This window comes from Watersipora subatra, chromosome 1 (genome assembly GCF_963576615.1).
Source record: "Watersipora subatra chromosome 1, tzWatSuba1.1, whole genome shotgun sequence".
Lineage (NCBI taxonomy): Eukaryota > Metazoa > Bryozoa > Gymnolaemata > Cheilostomatida > Watersiporidae > Watersipora > Watersipora subatra.
This window is the reverse complement of record NC_088708.1, coordinates 22,332,716-22,353,205: the sequence shown is the minus strand read 5'-3', so window position 1 is coordinate 22,353,205 and position 20,490 is coordinate 22,332,716. Positions and strand designations below refer to the sequence as shown.

The following is a 20,490-nucleotide window of genomic DNA, read 5'->3' as shown; positions in this document are numbered from 1 at the left end:
CTTAGGAGCTAGGTAAAGATATGTAGGTACATGTATATTGTTGATGCAGACAATGTGGCAGTACGAGAGCGCATAACTCACGCGACGGATGAAAGGGAGGAACTGGTCACGTATGAAAGAGACAGAACCTACTATTCCGAGTGTTATGACTCTTTCAACAAGTGGTACAGCAGGAACTCCGCTACTCACAGCAAAAACAAAGTATGTTGAGACATGTTAAAAGGCATTTCCTCTCAACACATTGCAGTTTTCTGTACAGTTTTTTGTTTGGTGATGACCGTGCAGACTTGAATATCATACACTGATATAATTTTTAGCTCAGAGCTGAGGGAATTCACATCTTTGACTTTTTGAATGTTATTTATTGTAATTTATTGAGGTATCAGTATCAAATATTTTATCTGTCATGGTATTAGCACCTGCATTAGCTGTCAATGCGTTAGTATTTGTATTAGCCGCCATGGCATTAGTACCTGTATTAGCTATCATGGCATTAGCACCTGTATCAGCTGTCATGGTGTTGGTACTTGCATTTGCTGTCATGGCATTCGTACCTGCATTAGCTGTCATGGCATTAGTGCTTGCGTCATTTGACATGTTATCAGTACCTGTGTTAGCTGTCATGATGTTGGCAACTGTGCCGATGCCATTTTTATGTGGGCTAAATCCTAATTTTGACCTTGTTAGATGTTAACAACAGCTATGTTAGATTTCATTGGTAGCTATGTTAGATGTCAATAGTAGCTATGTTAGTTGTCAATAGTAGCTATGTTAGATGTCAATGGTAACTTTGTTAGATGTCAATGGTAACTGTGCTATATATTACCTACAAATATGCTCCAAGCCACCGGCAAACATCTACAAGTATTTTAATACATCGCCTTAAATTTTCTTTGAAAGAGTTTGTGTAGAGCTTTAATAAAAATGAAAGAGTATGGTTGAGAGTGGACTGCGTCTATCCTGTAGGACGTCCAGATGTTTATTGCCAGACACTGTGACCTATTGGATGTGGAGATCTACTGTGATGGCTGTAAGCAAACAATGCCTGGCAGGCGATATCGGTGCTTGGAGTGCATAGACATGGATTTGTGTGTGACGTGTTTTACCGGAGGAGTAAACCCTGGTGGAGACCATAATGGAGACCACAGCTTTGTCTATTTCATGTAAGTCAGCTATAATATTGTATTTTAATGGTGTCTGTGGAGTTATCTGCTACTTGCGTTTATTATTCATGCTCTTTGTTTCTTTTTTGTTACAAAAGCGTATTCTAGATCTAAAGCAGTCTCTGACCATTTTTATTAGTAGTTTGTAGCCTAAGGATTAATAAATAGATCAGTATGGGTGTGTAACAGGGAGTCCGGCTATAGTCACTTGGTTGCTCACTGACATACTACTATGCATATGTAATGGCTGTCGGTGTTTATCTCTGTGATTGTAGGTACAAGTGTGACATTTGCAAAGCATTCATCAGTGGTGAGCGAGTGCACTGCAAGGTCTGTGATGACTTTGACCTCTGTTATGGCTGCTACAAGACAGAAAAAAGCCAACCTGGCCATGATCCCGACCACGCTGTAGTTAAATATTCCCAAACCAGACGTAAGGTTATAACAGAGATACTATCATTCCGAGGAGCAGCCAATCGTATTTCTCAATCAGTTCATGTCTCTGTCTGCCTTATTCTTTTGTATAGCAGATTTCTTAGAGTTGGTCATACTCGCTGATGGTTTCCATTTTGCTTTGATTGTCATGGGTACAAATATTGCAAAAGAAGGGAGCCCTTGTTGTCAAGGAGTAGAGTCTTGGTTGTCAAGGAGTAGAATCTCGGTTGTCAAGGAGTAGATTCTTGCATGAAACATGAAAATATGTTTCATGATTGCAACATTTCATGATTGCAACATGATGTCTGTGTTCTATAGTTTTGTTTGATTAAGACCAATAAATAATGATTGAACTGTTGTTGTGTCTCGCCATTTGCTTTTTGAATCTGTATGGTCAAACGTATGATTATATAAAAAAGGTTAGAAAAATTATATTAAAAATACATCGTAACCTGTCATAGGCAGGGTGAACTTTCAGCATCGTACCTATGAATGCTGAAGAGAGCAAATGACTCAAGTATTGATCACTCATATATTGATCAATTTCTGTACTAATTAATATATCTATTGGTAGCTCCTACATATATATTAGTTACTTAAGTACAAGTTATTCTATGTACTGATAGGTCTATGCATTGACAGGTCTTTATATTGCTATGTGTCTATGCATGTATAAATGTAGGCATTGGTAGGTCTATGTGTTTGTAGCTCTATGCATTGGTAGGTCTATGTATTGATATTTCCATGCATCTATCAACCTATGCATTGAGCATTCTATGCATTACTTACACTCTAGATTAGTCACTTTATGTATTGCTAGCTCTATATTTTGAAAGCTTCATGTATGGACGGCTCTATGCGTTAACAGTTCTATGTATTAATAGTTTTATGCATGAACTACGCTAGTATATTAGTTAAATATCTTATACTAATCCAGTAGTGTAAAGATGAATAATATTCGTAATTGTGCCTTCTGTATGATGTATCTTCATCCATTTGCATTTTTAGTAAAGTCATCCTGCGACTCGAACAAGCTTGCGTCCTACATTCATCAACACGCGTGGCTGCAGTTCTCTCAGCTCACACTTGCCATGGCCGGCACCGTGTTTGAGCAAAACAGCAGGTCTGATGAAGAATACGCTGACACTGCCGGACATCTGTTGACTCAGTGTCTCTCCCTCATCACTGATTGTCTCCAGGTGTCGGCTCTTCCTACAAAAGGTACTCTATAGATTATATATTTAATTATGGTTAGTCTTTTATTTGCTAGATTATTCAACAAACAGTGTTAAAGGGAGAGATGTTAATGGTAATGATGTTTCCTATCTGTCATTATCTAATTTTATCTTTCAGTATTTAGTTTTATCTTGTAAAACGCTATAGAAGCTTTGAGTTAAATTGCAGCTGCTCTAGATTTGTTTCATATGATTGCATCAGTACTTTCATTTTTAGACCAGGCCACTAGCTACCGAGAGGAAGTCTTTGTGCAGCATTCCCAAGAGAGAATTATGGGGTTGCTCGGTGCTATCATAGCCTTGGATGAACAGCACGATGCCGAATTGAACACTATGCTTACCACTATAGATTTTCTCAAGTTCATTTTCTACATCGCCAGGTTTGCTGTTGTTTTGAGCCTCACCAAATATTATATATCTGCTACTTATTATTATATATCTGCTACTTATTATTATTATTATTATATATCTGCTACTTATTATTATATATCTGCTACTTATTATTATATATCTGCTACTTATTATTATTATTATTATATATCTGCTACTTATTATTATATATCTGTTACTTATTATTATTATATATCTGCTACTTATTATTATTATATATCTGTTACTTATTATTATATATCTGCTACTTATTATTATTATATATCTGCTACTTATTATTATATACCTGCTACTTATTATTATTATATATCTGCTACTTATTATTATATACCTGCTACTTATTATTATTATATATCTGTTACTTATTATTATATATCTGCTACTTATTATTATTATATATCTGTTACTTATTATTATATATCTGCTACTTATTATTATTATATATCTGTTACTTATTATTATATATCTGCTACTTATTATTATTATATATCTGTTACTTATTATTATATATCTGCTACTTATTATTATTATATATCTGTTACTTATTATTATATATCTGCTACTTATTATTATTATATATCTGTTACTTATTATTATATATCTGCTACTTATTATTATTATATATCTGTTACTTATTATTATATATCTGCTACTTATTATTATTATATATCTGCTACTTATTATTATATATCTGCTACTTATTATTATTATATATCTGTTACTTATTATTATATATCTGCTACTTATTATTATTATATATCTGTTACTTATTATTATATATCTGCTACTTATTATTATTATATATCTATTACTTATTATTATATATCTGCTACTTATTATTATTATATATCTGTTACTTATTATTATATATCTGCTACTTATTATTATTATATATCTGTTACTTATTATTATATATCTGCTACTTATTATTATTATATATCTGCTACTTATTATTATATATCTGCTACTTATTATTATTATATATCTGTTACTTATTATTATATATCTGCTACTTATTATTATTATATATCTGCTACTTATTATTATATATCTGCTACTTATTATTATTATATATCTGTTACTTATTATTATATATCTGCTACTTATTATTATTATATATCTGCTACTTATTATTATATACCTGCTACTTATTATTATTATATATCTGCTACTTATTATAATTATATACCTGCTACTTATTATTATTATATATCTGCTACTTATTATTATTATATATCTGTTACTTATTATTATATATCTGCTACTTATTATTATTATATATCTGCTACTTATTATTATATACCTGCTACTTATTATTACTATATATCTGCTACTTATTATAATTATATACCTGCTACTTATTATTATTATATATCTGCTACTTATTATTATATATCTACTACATATTGCTGATGTTGATCATTAGGCTGTCCTTATTGAATGAGCTCTCTAATCCAGGCACCCGCTGAATTATCTTGCTTTCAATTGAAGATTGCGTGTCTCAAGTACAATTCTCTTTAAAAACATGGATTTTATGTCAGTTAACTGCGTAGCATTTGAATTTTAGTGGCCACGGTGGATATGGAAATCAGAGCACAGTTCAACATTTAGCCTTGGGTTTGCTTTGTCAACTTATGCAGAAGTCTACTATATCAACTCAGGTAGGCTGAGGCAACAAAAGAATCCAAAGCTAGAAAATAACGCTGTACTTATGGACAGTTTGATATTTCACCTCGTCTCCCTCGCATATATGGTAGATGTGGCTTGTGTTCGTATGTAGATACATAATTATATACATGTAAATTAGCAAATTAAAATGTACAAATGGTTTTCATGTTGTTGCTAGATGCCGTTTCTCATACACTATGATTGTATATTAAGGAAATGTGTTTATACATACAAAGTGTTAAATGAAAGTAACATAGGCATACATACATTGTACTTGCCATTTCTTTCAATCAAATGAACATTAGAGTCTGAAAACTGATGTTTAGCTGCACTTAAGGTCTGGCTACACACGTGAAATACAGAGCCAACACACTGGTGACGCGTCTGCAATGCGTTGTCGATGCAGTGTTTCAAAATGAACCTGTTGGTGTACGTCAGTAGAAATAGAACCGACGCATTTGTGATTGGCTGAAATAGTTGATGATTACGATTTGGATTCGGTTTTATTGATTTCAAATCCATGCTAGTTCCATCCTACATCCGCTTTCAAATGACTATGACAGCAGGTCTTTACACAAACCATTTTTATGTGGACCACTTATATATTCTCACTAGTCACATATATATATAAAAGCCACTAGTATAAATTGTAGTTTTTATAAAACATTTCAAATAATTTGTTTGGTGATTGAAGATGGGGAAATCCTTTTTTCTATAGTTAAATTTATGCCATGAACTTTTTTGTGCTTTTTGTATTCATTGTTGGCTTGTAGCATTTTTTTGGGAGCAAAATGCTGGGTTGCAAACAGCTGCTCAAAATCTTTTGTCATTGCAAATCATGATGATACAGGTTAAAACAAATATTCTGACTATACTTTAATAATAGTACTGGAAAATCCAGCAATGATGTCATGGCCTTTCTGACTATACTGTGCTTCAATAATAATACTGGACAATCCAGCAATGATGTCACGGCCTTCACAAAACTGTGGCCGATTCTCATTGGTCAATCTATTTTTAACACCATGTATTGTTTAGTAGCACCAGTGTGTGTAGCCACAGTTAATATCTACATCACATTTTGGCTATGCATTTCGTCAGCGAGTGTAGCCAGGCCTTTAGTTCTTCATGCAAAGTTGCATGTCGTTGTGCCAGTAAATACCATGTAATGCATTCAGACTAACTAATATATCTTCAGGTAACGGATGAGGCAGTTTTGAGGACACAGAAAAGGCCATTCGAAGAGCTGGAGGACCAGGAAAGCGGTATTGCAACAATAGATTTTCTAGTTCATGCTGCATCTAGCTGTCTTCAAAGGTTGGTTTTTATCTTCTTTCTGCATTTGTTAAGCTTGGTGGTGGTTTTTACGGTTGTGGTCTAAAGTTTGGTGTGATTGCTGATGGTTTCTTATGGCTGTTAGAGAAAAAGTAGGTGTGATTGCTGGTGGTTTCTTATGGCTGTCAGAGAGAAAGTAAGGTGTGATTGTTGGTGGTTTCTTATGGCTGTTAGAGAGAAAGTAGGTGTGATTGTTGGTGGTTTCTTATGGCTGCGACGTAAAAGTTGATGAGCTGAGTGATGATTTTTTTATAGTAACACACTACTTCATCTACGTTCTACACTAGCACTCCAAGTTTTACATACATGTAATTGTGATATTGTGATAAATATTGTCTTTGTAGTAGTAAATCTGTTGGTCAATACTTCACATTAAAACATGTCTCACACTCTAGTTACATTGTTTCATAAAAACAGCGACGTGCATGTACACAAGGTCTCTCGCTGTACGGCTTCATGACAAAGGTATAGACTGGTCATACTCTCTTATCAGACTACTTCAGCAGCTAATCCCTTGCTTTACTGTTTTTTACAGACAACAAGGTATAGACTGGTCATACTCCCTTATCAGACTACTACAGTAGCTAATCCCTTGTTTTACTGTTTTATACAGACAACAAGGTATAGACTAGTCATACTCCCTTATCAGACTACTAGAGTAGCTGCTCCCTTGTTTCACTGTTTTATACAGACAATAAGATATAGACTGGTCATACTCCCTTATCAGACTGCTGCAGTAGCTAATCCCTTGTTTTACTGTTTTATACAGACAACAAGGTATAGACTGGTCATACTCCCTTATCAGACTACTAGAGTAGCTGCTCCCTTGTTTCACTGTTTTATACAGACAATAAGATATAGACTGGTCATACTCCCTTATCAGACTGCTGCAGTAGCTAATCCCTTGTTTTACTGTTTTATACAGACAACAAGGTATAGACTGGTCATACTCCCTTATCAGACTACTCCAGCAGCTAATCCATACGGAACACTGGGCAAAGATCATGAAAAAATATCTTGTTCAGTCTGTAACTTCTTTGATGGAGGTGAGTGAGCTTATGTGAACATTTATGAAGCATCGAGCAACATACTCATCTTTGTGGCCTTTCTCTGCAGTCAGCAGTGGATACTCTTATTAGTAACTGTTGTTTTCTCTTATAGACAATGACTCTTGACCTCGTGCTCTGCCTCCTCGTTATAACAGACTTTCCTCAGGTAAGTAGTCTTATTACAGTAACTTCCTGGCTGGTCAGCATTTTCTTGCCAGCATATATATCTTATCCTTGTATATCTTGTTGTTAATGGAATTGTAGGTGAAATCACCCGGCGTGACTGTGACCTACTTAGACTATGCTTCTGATGAGAAGAAAGGTGTAATTCTGAAACACTTCCCTGATCGAATGCAATCAATGCTTATAGACACTGTTACAAGGAAAAGAAAAATGGTTTGTTTCTAACTTGGTTATATCGCCGTCAGGATACTTCAGGTCATCACAATTTCTCTAGGAAGTTGATGAATTGTGTAACTTGCCGTAAGCTCAGTAACTGGTGACAAAATAATATATTGTAAAGTTCGCTTGAGAAAAACCGCGATCTGTAAAATACCTTGACCAGAGAAAGAAAACGTCTGTCATGTAGAACCTTGAGACTTTATCGGTTTATTCTGGCTTTTGTCTCAACTCACTAAACCAGTGTAGCCTTGTTAAGCCCGAAAGAAAGAGCTCTGACGATCAGATTTCCGATTGTATTGATTCGATCATCAATAATACAATCTCTCATGGGAAGGTTAACGCAAGTCGAAATTACTGTCTTACCTAGGCGCACAGAAATAATTAGATGAAAAGTATATGAACCATCTACACATTAATATGGTAAAACAGACAGTGAGGTAATGATTCAATTTTAGTGCAAAAAAGACTCAATCAAAAAATAACACATGACGTACACTTTAATAAGTGTCAATATAGTGTAGTGTGTAGGGATTTGTTTACATAGCGAGATAACTCACAAAACCTCCCTACAGTATATAAAGTATTATCTATTAATTAATACATAATAATATTTAGAGCTGCACAATGATCGCGTTAATTAAAAGATTAACGCGATCAATACAAATACACGAGTTGAGCCAATTAATGTTCAAATAAAATTCAACCGAGGTGATGATCATGATGTGGTTCTTTTGTATTGTTTAATATATTGTAAAGGATTTTACTCAAATGATACTCAGACACCTAGGTAGTAATAAATGTTGCATAAATTGTAAGAGAAGTGAGTATGGTTTTTCATTCGTTTTATTACGAAGGAAATTAGTTGTGGAACTGCGACCACTGCTCTCCTAGCGTCAGCGCTCCCATATACATATATTTTCCCAGACCGTATAATGGAACCGGGTAAGAAACCGTATAAGAATAAATGATTAATAGAGTCGCTAACACTTTGGCTTAATTACGGCCAAACTAACTAAGCATTAGCGATAAGACAGATAATAAAGACAGACAATATGCAAAACATATATAAGAGTAATTATATGCGAGTATAAAAACATCAGAAATGAATTCTCGGCGTCGCCAAAATATAACATTAACATAGGAGGTTACTACCATTTAATTTATGACAAGCAACATTTTCTTACCAATTAATTACAACCACAATTATTTTGCACTCAACTATGAAAACACTAAGTGAGTCACTAACGTAAAACTTGTTTTTACAGCGGCAAAAGCGCCATGCTGATCTACATGTAGTTGTAAGAGGCTGCGTAGTTAGTTGTTTGAACATGTTTCTAGGTAATATCAATAAAATAGCAACTTCAATATTATTTAATATCTTACAGTCTATTTTTTGTTTATATTTAAAAACTTTCTTAGGTAAATTTTACACGTATTTTAATTTTTCAAAAAATCACAATCATATTTAAGCTTTAGAATAATAGTAATATAAGATTGACACTTTATTGGAACATGAAAGCAGAACAATGTCCTCCGTACTAGCTGAAGCATTTTCTGACGTTGTTGGAAGCATAAACAAGAAAGTGAAGTGCAATATATGCCACAAAGAATTTGCCTGCCACCACAGCATATCATCATTAAGATATAATTTAACTAATTCTCATCAACAGCTGTCGCAGACAATAATTGCTACTATTGACTACCGCCACTACTGTTCCCTGTGAGCGGCTATTCTTTAAAGCTGGCAATATTTTATGTCGGAAGAATGCATCTTTTCATTCGGATAATGTGAATAAACCGTGCTGCCTCAACTTTTGGCTGGCTTAATTATAGACTTTCATGGACTATTTTCATACTCATAATAATTAATACGTTGTAACTTATGTACATTGTACATAACAAGTACTTCTGCTAACAATAATTGTCTCAAATATAATTAATTTGTATGCGGCTGTATTATTTGTTTTCGAATATACAGGTTTTTACTAGATTAATTCTAAGATTAATTGAAGATTAACTGGTTCAGACCAGTTATTAATCGTGATTAATTTTTATAATCGTTGTGCAGCTCTAATAATACTGTAACCTTACATTTTCTGTTTCATGAGTGAGCTTTGTAGATATTTACATCTGTAGTGAAATGTTATTAAGATCCCTTTACATATTCATTATATTTAGATAACTATTAGTGTCTCCTGTATCTATTAGGTTCTGATGATTTTTATGGAAATTGTGTTGCTGTACAACAGTAAATCAATCGATAAAATGAACTTATCCACATGAATACCCATATTCATCTGTTTGTGTTTATTCTTGGAGTTGTCCTCTCATTGTATAAACGGATAGGTTATGTCACTTGTCCAAAACCAAGAGCATATGTAACATAATATCATGCTGCAGTGGATGATAAATGTGATTCACTGATGTTTTCATGATTATTTCATTGATTTAGGTAAGAGACCAGGTGATCGACAAGTACAGCCCCTGTCCTCCTTTCTATGATGATGAGATCGCATCTCTTATCACAAGACTTATATTAGACAAGGCTTCTAATCTCACAGGCGGTGAGTATCTCTCCAGCACATGTTAAACTTTATTCTTTATTTGATGGCTATATCTTATCTATATGTTGTTTTGTTTTTCTCTGACTGAATTCATGTTTTAAAGTAAGCAGAATATTTATTGACAAGAATTGTTGTCAGGCTCATGCCATTGGGGTAGATACTCAATAGCTACATGTTTATCAATGCCAGTTCATCAATACTTACTCTATAACTTACATTGTTACCTTGGAGATATATCCCTTTTTATCAATATTTACTCATAACTTACCTTAGAGATATCCCTGTTGCTACCTTTTTAACACTTTGATACTTAATCTTGTACATACAAGCAGGTCCCCTGACCCTAGATCGTATCAACAACTTTCAATAGACTGTGAAAGCATTCAGAATAGCACAATTTTTTTTGAACTGAATATCGTTTTGAAGCTCTGAGCTTGTAGGACTCAATGGAAAAAACAGAAATCAAATAGAGTGAATAGGTCTTATCTCATGCTCTCTCAAAAATACTCTTTTAGGGATAACTGAAGAACCGGAAGTATAGCAGTTCACCGAATCTAATAGTCTGTATATTTTTTATGAATAGAACAACAACTAGTTTTAATGTCAAGCTGTTATTACTGGAGAGAAGTTTTCTAGCTTTATCTATTTTTCAGCCTTTATTACCAAGTACTTTAATCAGTCAGTGTCATTAGAAACTAACATACACTGTCAGCAGCCATCTTTCATTTTTCGGCTGGTTTAAGATATTCTCAGTATTTCGACGATAGCTCAAGAATTAGTCAATTATGAATTAGAAACTTTTGTATTATACTGAAAACGTTTCACAAACAAAGCTACCAAATTTTTGTAATTTTGGTTTAACCGGAATTGGGGAAATAAAGCAGAAACTTTTCGCGTTATAACTGATGAGAAAACAACACATCAGGATTTAAAGCCTTGCAATGATGTACTGGTTCACTTTTTGTTAAAAGTTACAAGTCACCCACCATGATATATAGAGTTGTTTGCCTGTCAAGACGATGCTGTAGTCAGCTCTGATAGCAGGCCTCTCACTCTTCACGTACATGGTTATGCTTATCATTTAATGGTCACTTTCAGCCGGTACATGGATGAGCACGCACTCTCTCTGGGTGCTCAGTCTTTGCCTGAAAGCATTTGATCAATTTGTCACTCGACTTGTGCCTTACGAAAATCTGGAGGTGATTAGAAGTTTGGTGAATTTAGCTGGAATGGGTACAGGTCTGAGCAAGCTCTGGCTAGTCAGTGACTTAGAGGTATGATTTCTTGCCTTCGGCTTCAATGACTGTTAGTTTTATCATAACTCTAGTGTAATAGCTAGATGAACAGTTTTTGTTGCCGTAGACATGTGTACCTCCTAATATGGATGATGCGCATACAAAAGTATACTAGAAAGTCATGAATAACTAGTGTTTGAATAGGTTAATTGTACTTAATTTTTGGCTTGATGTTCTTTACTAGAGTCACTACAGATCTGTTTTGTACTGCTGCACTCTTCAGGTGACTGGTGGTATATCACTACTAAAATGTCATACATTCTTTTACCATAGGTATAGAGCAAGATGACAATATATTACAGGTGCAACGAATTAAGTTGACTTGTTAATATCTGTTCAAGTCAAATTTCACTTGTCTTCAGAGACAATAATTATGATCATATACTGCTCCTGACAACTTACCCTGTGTGAGAATACTTAATAAGTTTGTATTCCTTTTGCATTTTAGTATCTACTTTTATAAGTATTTTCCTCAAACAACTTATCTTTCAATCTATCTTCCTTTAGATTCTTCTCAAAAACTAATGTTGAACAATACTTTATTTTCTTTTCAAAGCTTTTCCATCAACATTCTATTTGTATTTTCTCCACGGAAAGCTTACTTGCTATAAACTAGCACCATCATGTAACCTTCTATTCATCCCTCCTTGTAGATTCTCTCTCTGATGCTCTACATAAAGCTTCAGCACGATGCTTCAAAGACTGGCAGTAAGACTACCAAATCTCTCGACAAGTCTACGGCAGCTGGCAGCGGTGACACGGCTCGAAAATCGCCCTTCGCAGACTCACCTCAACTTTTTCCTGACATGGACAGTGATTCACGTAAAAATTTGTTTGTGAGTAAAAGATTACTATCTTTTACATCTTTCTATTGTGTAGCGCAACCTGTTCTGATACTGTTCGCGTGTGATTTTGTTTACCGAGCCATTTTCGATTAATTATTGATAGGCCTCTAGGCACTCATGCTTCAAATGAACTTTTTTATTCTATGAAAAATTGTCAATGAAATAAGCCTGGGACTCTATTTGCATGCAAAGTTATCAACTGCTGTCAGCTGCTACCAGTTTTTGTATGATGTCATGTTTGGGTGAAAACAGAAAAAAATGGTAGTGTAGACACGATTAATTTGATAGAAGTGCATTGCTATGGTGCCCATCATTGTGCTCTGGAGTTCAACATTAAATATTTATTGGCCAGCTTAATATCAATGAGAAAATATTAGAAATTATCTCCAACAAATGCTTCTGGTAAGTGTTGCGAAAATCTTTTCAAAATGCAGCACAACATCAATGTCAACGCACAATGTCAGCTACAGTCATGTAGCTAGGCTTCTATCGGATCTCGGTAGGTAGGGCCTACTATCTTTGTTTTTCGATTTTTCGATTCTCATAATCGGTGATTGGGCTCACATATATAAAAATACCTTTGATGGATAATGATGGATTTTTCGATTCTCATAATCGGTGATTGGGCTCACATATATAAAAATACCTTTGATGGATAATGATGGATTTTTTAATCAAGCTAATCTTATTTTAATCAGTCAGTTAATCTGATTTTTATTATAGGAGTTGCCTACTCCTCTTTGGAAAATTTAAATGAGAGGATGTGTAAACACAATTGAAATCACAAGGTGATAAATTGAAAGAATTCACTGTAGAATAATCAAATAGCGAGTATATTTATATCAGCGTAAAGATGAAGAAAGACGATGATGCCATTGAACAGTATAATAGAAAAGTTAATGAAATGTTCTCATAAGACAAATAAAACCAGTGAATTGAAACCAGTGAAAAAGTGATATTCGAAATGAGAAAGTGAATTTAAGTATTGTTTTGTTTATAGAAATAGTTTTGGCTCTCTATGCAGGCTACTTCTCTTTAAGGTACTGTGAGGAGTGTGGTAACTGTAGGCTGTTGTTCACTTACAGGCACTGCTCGATATGTTAAACGTACCTCGAACTCAGCTTGCACAGCTCTATCAAGACCACAATGGCAGCCCATCTCTCATCTTCAACACTCTTCAGCGCCTGTCAGTATATACTCTAACTTTCTTCTGCCAGCATTTGCTGTTTTCCCTTTTGGTCTGACTTTTTTAAAAAACAATTTAAAATACATCTGAATTTTAATGCCAGATTTTGTGCTGGTTAAAGCTAAAATCTTTTTCATTATTGTTCTTATAGAACAATATATAATATTATATAATATATATAATATTATATTTACATATGTTCCTGTATATGAGCCACTGCTGTCACTATTAAAGGCTGGTTCACACTATCACTGTATGTTGGGATTGTCCTCTCTGTGATTATTTGCCCGCTATTGGATGCATAAACCGATGACATCGTTGAGTTGAGGCAATGCAGACATGTAGGGAAACATTGCAGTTTTCAAACTTTCTCCATATTTCATCCATGACAGTCTCAGTAATGTGCACCACTTCAATGATGGTGATTGGCTGTCACGGATGGCTTCATCTATATTTCCCTCCTTGATAGTTACTGCGGGACTAGTATTTCATCATTTCAGGGGCCCGCATTCTATAATGAAAACATTACGCTATGAACTATTTGCTGATGTAAACGCAGATGGGTTTGTGATCGTGTGAACATTGTTATCACAGACCGTCACTGATGTATTGTGGGATTAACATCGACATACTGTGATATAATGTGGACCAGCTATGAGTGGCTCCAATCATTTAGCTCAGTACGCAATCAGCTATCCCAATTGAGACGTTTTTATGCTACTTTAGATTTGTTGATGACAGCTCTGATAAATCCAAGCGGTCAGCATCGAAGTGAGTTATAAATACTTATCATTTTTACAAGGTTGTGTCTAGTGCGTTGTTATACTGTGTAACCAAGGAACAAGTAAAGCTTCATGTACGTTAGCTAATAGTCTGGTATTACTATTCTTGTGTCAATCACGTTGCATCGTGGTAAGATCTGGCTGATTATTGGCTAGTTTGCGTACAGCATTAAACATCACGTAAATGTGCAAAAAGCGGTAACAGAAAAACTGCGCTTTGAGTCTAGTATAATAAATTATCATGTAGGTGTAAATCTGAGATTACTCAAGTTTTCAATAGCTTCCTCATTGCTGATATGCGAATTTTGCAATTTAGAGTAATGCGAAAAGATATTGTATAATATGAAAAAGTAACTTTAAATTTTTTTTGTATGTTCATCTATAGGCTTAGAACATGGTTTGAGCAGGGTCAAAGTCGGTTGTTAATGTGTCAGCTGCTACCTTGTTTAATAGGCAGCCTTCAGGAGGAAGAGAGTCGGAACAAGGAGAAATGATGATTGACTTTGGAATTCTTCCAAGCACATCTATTCACAGACCTCCCGTGGAAAGGTGAATCTTTGGATTTGATTAACTTAATCCGTTTCTTGATCAATTAGAGTATTACACCAGCATGTCTTCTTATTGCAATAATGCCAAAGCTAAACGCCAAAGCTCTAATCTTATTGAGTAGTTCCAATTTTACTCTCTCTTTATATCTTGGCCAACTAGTTACTTATCATTTGTCAATTTGATGTTCGTAAACAAAAACATCTGTTTGATAATATATATCTTTACGCATAACATCTAACTTATAGTATGCAGATAGCTAACTAGCTTGTTCTTTCACTATAGCACAGATCATCCTTTTTTAAATTTTAGCTTAAGGTTCTTTTAAAGCTATTAGAACCTGTTCGGCCATTCAGTTGGATTGTTTTTTTTCAAGTCAGCCTCTAGAGCAGGGCTGGCTTACCTCCAAGTGAGATAGTCTTCACTGCACTTTGAGTATGATAGATTTGCACATCAACATTAACTGAGTGTTTTTTAAGAAAGAATCTACTGTTAAGTTGTCTCTGACATGATAATACTTCTCATATAATAGAAACTTGTGTTTTTAACGCTGATAACTTTAAGAGAACGCATTATCCTATTTGTCATAGCCTTGAAACACTAAAGGCTGCGGAGGAAAAGGTTGATGCAAAGAACAGCAAGAAGAGCCCCAGCCCTTCCAATAGCTCAGTTAGTCAGGTTCAAAGGTCAACAAGTGCCAAGTTGCTTAAAGCTGAACTAGGGAGTTTACTGAAGGAATCACCATCTCAGGCCTATCTTAAGAAGGTACACCGTCACGTACATGTATCATGTGCATGTAGAATATACTGTGTGCATATAATATACATGGCATATGCTGTGATACATGCTACATGAATTGCGACAGGCTGAATATCTTCCTGATCACTTTTATGCAGTGTGTAATAAATAGGTCAGTGTGTGATATATAGGTCAGCATGTGATATATATAGGTCAGAGTGTGATAAATAGATTAAATATTAGGTTTCATTGACAGCAAGTTTATCATTACACTAACATTGATTCACTTAATTTATTCTGATTGCGTATCGTTCAATTACTACAGCATTTAACAGTTTCGCATTGCCAGTCATGCTGTACTAAATTTGCCATTTCTGCATTTGATGTTATTACGATTTAATTTTTGGGCACAAGGCTTTATATATACATGTAGTTTGTTTGTATAATTGGTAAGGACTGACTGAGGTATTAAGGTTTCACCATAGCATAATAAAAACCGTAAGCTGCACCTACTGCAGGTGAATACAGGGTTGTCTATCCTATACGCACGTCAAGCGCTGGCAACCATTCTAGCCAACTGGTCAGTGAGTGGACCTAGGATCAGTGCCGAGTTGCTAAACTGTGAGCAGCATAACTTAGCCTTGGTTCTCGATGTGTTGAACAGGGACGCTACCAATCTTAAACAATTCGAGAAGGTATGTGGCCTACATAATGCATGCCTAACTAAGACTTGTGTGCCAACTTGTACTACTAGTATTTTATTGACTCTATTATATTGCTCCTATGGTATCATGCAAGGCCGGGAATCTCATAGTATGAAGTAGTCTGTTCTTATCTGCTAACGCTTTCATCTCTTGATATTAGATACATGTACATATAATATTGACCCAATCGAATCTTTTTATTTTTCATCATGCTGTTGTCTTCTCATTTTGTCAGGCTTTATGTAGATAATTGTTTTCTCTCTGTAGGTCATTGTCTTCTCTCTCTCTCTGTAGGTAGTTGTCTTTGCTCTGTAGGTAGTTTCCAAAGTAATGAGCTGCTGCAAGGAAGATTACCTGCAGTCTGTCACTGACTCAGCCTCTTACTTCATGGAAGAGAAGAAAACTGACAGTGCAGTTCGAGAATCACCACATCAAAAAGGCAAACATGTCAAAGGGAAGGTCAACATTAAAGGTGCATCAGTGATTGCCATTACATTTGACAAGTGGTAAGCTGGTCTTTAAAGCATCATCAGTTTGTAGCTGACAATTATGAAATTCTGTGTTTGTACAAAAGATCTACGCAGAAACGGTTGAAGCTATGGAATAGTCACTTTTTAGCCATTTTGTAGCTATTATAAATGGTGAATAATCTTTCAAAGGTACAAAGAGGACATTTCCATGCATTGAAAAATTTTCTATGTAAACAATTTCGTACAATGCTGCATGCCAGGTTGGCCTTATTAACTCTTGAATGGAGTCATTGCCCCACTAACATTGCTCCATCTGGTGCTGGCCTAACAGTAAATATCTATAGATCATTGGAAAGCTTTACAGATTAACCTATCTGCTTGCATCTACTAATAATATATTCCAGTAGATGTTAACATATAGCAGTAGCTGTTAATAGATAGCAGTGGCCGTTAACAGATAGCAGTGGCTGCTAACGGATAGCACTAGCTATTAACAGATAGCACTAGCTGTTAACGGGTAGCAGCGACTGGTAACGGACAACAATGGTTGTTAACAGATAGCAGTAGCTGTTAATAGATAGCAGGGGTTGTTAACAAATAGCAGGGGTTGTTAACAGATAGCAGTAGCGGTTAACAGATAGCAGTAATTGTTGACAAATTGCTGTAACTGCTGACAGAGAGCAGTTAGTAACTGGAAAGCCAACTTGTATAAATGAGTAACTATGAATTAAAGGGGATAAGCAATTGACTGTATGTATCAGTGATGTAACTGCTAACAGAGGTCATGGTGTTACTGCTGACAGAAGCTGGCTAGTAAATAGATAAATTTTCTAAATGTGACGGGCTAGTGGTAATATTACATGTATATTGTCTAGCTGCCATACCAGTACTGAGAGCAGGCTGGAGTTGTCTACTTCTTCCGACATGAAGAAGAACCACCACAAGTTCAACGGGCCCAAGGAGAACTGGAAAGATTTTGAGGTACCCGGAGACATGCTCTATTTTGAGTACCACGCCGCGGGTTAGTGATTGCAAATAATTATCAAACTGTGGCTTGTTAGTTATAATTTACTATGAAAGAGTCAAGCACTTTTGCTGCTAGTCCTTGAGTTCACACGAGAGTCAGCAGATGCCCATGTCAGAGTACTTGTCACGTGTCAACAACTGTCACCTAGTGCATACCTCAAAAGGCATCTCATATTTTATTTAGCCTCTGGACCCAGCAAATGGAGGTTCACAGTGAAGAAAGCTGCAAATAGTTCATCTGGAAGTTTCTTCACTGGATTCGTGATTTTGAATCATATCTTGTCTACTCCATCCTATTGCAGGTTATTCACGACTTTTCTCAGGCATTGATGAATTCCCTAATCGTAAATCTTAATCTTGCTTGTAACTAGCAAAGCTTGATATAATTTTTTTATTAAGCTCTGCGAGTTTGGTGATATTTGAGGAATTTTAGTTGTATTTTGGCCGGTAGTTTAGCTTTGACAGACCTAAGGCTAAAGCTCATTACTTTGTGCCGACAGGATCATAGATGCTGCGACGTTATGGAAGCGACTGGTGGTGGTCGCTTGCGAACAAACTGGTGACCAGAGACTGAAGGTCATCCAGCTGCTGCTATATCTCTTACAATCTCACCTCCGAAGGTAATACTGTTGGTCGTGTTTTTAAAGGTTCACAGGTTTGAACAGGAGTTAGCAATAATAGTTATTGGTATCAGCCGAAAACTATTGTACTATTATTATCGGTTTATCCTTTTCGTACAAGTAGTAATTTATTACACCTAACCAATAAGGTCTAAACTTATCCAACTTACCTTACCTAGTTACACCTACCTACTACCTAAACTAACTACCTTCTCTGAGCTATCTAAATGTGTGAATGTGTGAATATGTGCTAGGTGATCAAGTTTGAGTGGACATCACACATGTCCGACACCTGTTATCACGCAAGCTTTGATATATTTAATATGTTCAAATAAATTTATTGAGTATATTATTTTTTCCAATTATTGTGAAAAATGAGTCCTAATAACTTTTTTAAAAACAATAGGCAGCAAATTACAGACGAGCTTGCGCTTAATCCATAGTGAGATGTCAGCAACCTGTTTATAGTGTTCATAGTTCACTTATACAGCTTACCCATTCACCAGACACATTATGCCTACGTTGGTCGCTCAGTGCTCATGCTCAAGTATGATGTGTTGTAGCGATGATGACTCGAGTTTTGAAGGTCCATCGGAACTAACGATGGACTTAAAGTATCTGGCACCTCTTTGGAAACTCTATAAGTCGCTAAGCGACGAGCATGGTCCTGAACAGACCTCCGCCGTTCTCCGCGCTCTCACTGAACTTTTCTTCATCGCTGAGGATGTCGCCATGGTGAGTGCCGTCAATGAACTTGTACCTTTAAAAAATAGCTTCATCTAATGTAGATTCAATTGAGTAACAATACTAATAACAAAAATAGTAACATCAGATGAAAATGTAGTTGACGGTCACCACAGACCCGTAAGACTCGTAAGCTTAGCTTGATTATGTTCATTCCGATTAATAGTTGCAAGCGCAGTAGCAGTGATATTTGTGATATAAGTTAATGAATTCATCAGAGATATCTAAAGGGCTGCAACGAGTTTAGTGCTTTCATCATAACCCGTGATATTGCAGTTCCTTTTTGAACCCTCAGACTTTAATGGTTATGGATTTTTTTTAATGTGAAATTATTTAGGTGTCACATTAACATTGTAGTAGGAAAATACAAATATTCTGTTGAAGAGAACTACATATACAAAGTTAGTACAAATATTGAGTATGTTGCTGCCATATCGTGCTTCTGAAAAGATTCTATTGTGTGGCATTTTGTCGAGCTTTCTTTTTTGTAGCAATGGAATGTAACTGGAGAGTTCATGTCTTGCATGATAGATCCTTCTGTTCTTCAATCGTCAATATTGGATGGTGTTAAAAGAGTCATCGCTGTCTCAGCTGCTCTTGGACACGATACTGGTTTTGCTGCCATTCAAGCCTAGCTGATGATTTTAATGTTCTTTAAACACGAATTATCAAGTCCATTTGCTTCCGTTTGCTGCCAAAAAACTTTCATTGTGTTCTGTGTTTACTTAATGTGCAGTTTAGTAGAATGCTTGAGAATGATAATTTTTATTTCATGCTGGATTTGATGATCAGTGATGAGAACAAAATGAACTCGTCTCTCTGTCGTCAGATGTTTTTCATTTACACGGTCATTAATTAAAAAGCCCTTTTCTTGCAAATTTAGTTTTATATCACAGTTTATTTTTTCTACAAACTAGTGGTTTTTAGATGAAATGTGTTGCGTGCTTCAATTATTGTAATATAATTATTTGATGTATTCCAGTTTCACATATGTATTGATTTACAGCTAGTAAAGCTCTGAATCAACATTTTTGTATGAAATACACAGTCGAAGTTGCTTATAATGCTAAGCTGTCATTTATTCAATGATAATTTGTAGCGCAGGTAAAAGCTGGGTGCTAAAATGCAATTATGCAAATGCTTCAGGCGCGAATCCCACTTTTTGAACATTTTGTAATGAGTTCATTTTAACAGTTCAAATAATGTTTTCTGTGGTCTGTTGAAGCCAAAGCCTCCGTTTATTATTGACCATATGTATTCATAAGTGTGCTGAGCAGATAATAGTTCCCAAAC

The 20,490-nt window shown here is 35.3% G+C and overlaps 1 protein-coding gene across 1 annotated transcript in view; it reads left to right on the top strand.

Moving 5' to 3' along the window:
- Positions 1 to 20,261, top strand: part of LOC137410583 (zinc finger ZZ-type and EF-hand domain-containing protein 1-like) — a 57,571-nt gene extending 37,310 nt beyond the window's left edge. Inside the window, exons 38-61 of the mRNA XM_068096029.1 lie at positions 50 to 201; positions 967 to 1,163; positions 1,439 to 1,596; positions 2,607 to 2,819; positions 3,036 to 3,213; positions 4,791 to 4,884; positions 6,090 to 6,208; positions 7,152 to 7,272; positions 7,388 to 7,441; positions 7,540 to 7,671; positions 10,130 to 10,238; positions 11,340 to 11,515; positions 12,190 to 12,372; positions 13,467 to 13,567; positions 14,294 to 14,338; positions 14,803 to 14,898; positions 15,486 to 15,660; positions 16,152 to 16,328; positions 16,653 to 16,843; positions 17,683 to 17,828; positions 18,018 to 18,135; positions 18,334 to 18,453; positions 19,017 to 19,188; positions 19,689 to 20,261. Of these exons, the coding sequence (XP_067952130.1) occupies positions 50 to 201; positions 967 to 1,163; positions 1,439 to 1,596; positions 2,607 to 2,819; positions 3,036 to 3,213; positions 4,791 to 4,884; positions 6,090 to 6,208; positions 7,152 to 7,272; positions 7,388 to 7,441; positions 7,540 to 7,671; positions 10,130 to 10,238; positions 11,340 to 11,515; positions 12,190 to 12,372; positions 13,467 to 13,567; positions 14,294 to 14,338; positions 14,803 to 14,898; positions 15,486 to 15,660; positions 16,152 to 16,328; positions 16,653 to 16,843; positions 17,683 to 17,828; positions 18,018 to 18,135; positions 18,334 to 18,453; positions 19,017 to 19,188; positions 19,689 to 19,832 (3,371 nt within the window). The 3' untranslated portion in view covers positions 19,833 to 20,261. The remainder of the gene's footprint in view (positions 1 to 49; positions 202 to 966; positions 1,164 to 1,438; positions 1,597 to 2,606; positions 2,820 to 3,035; positions 3,214 to 4,790; positions 4,885 to 6,089; positions 6,209 to 7,151; positions 7,273 to 7,387; positions 7,442 to 7,539; positions 7,672 to 10,129; positions 10,239 to 11,339; positions 11,516 to 12,189; positions 12,373 to 13,466; positions 13,568 to 14,293; positions 14,339 to 14,802; positions 14,899 to 15,485; positions 15,661 to 16,151; positions 16,329 to 16,652; positions 16,844 to 17,682; positions 17,829 to 18,017; positions 18,136 to 18,333; positions 18,454 to 19,016; positions 19,189 to 19,688) is intronic.
- Positions 20,262 to 20,490: the final 229 nt, after the last annotated feature.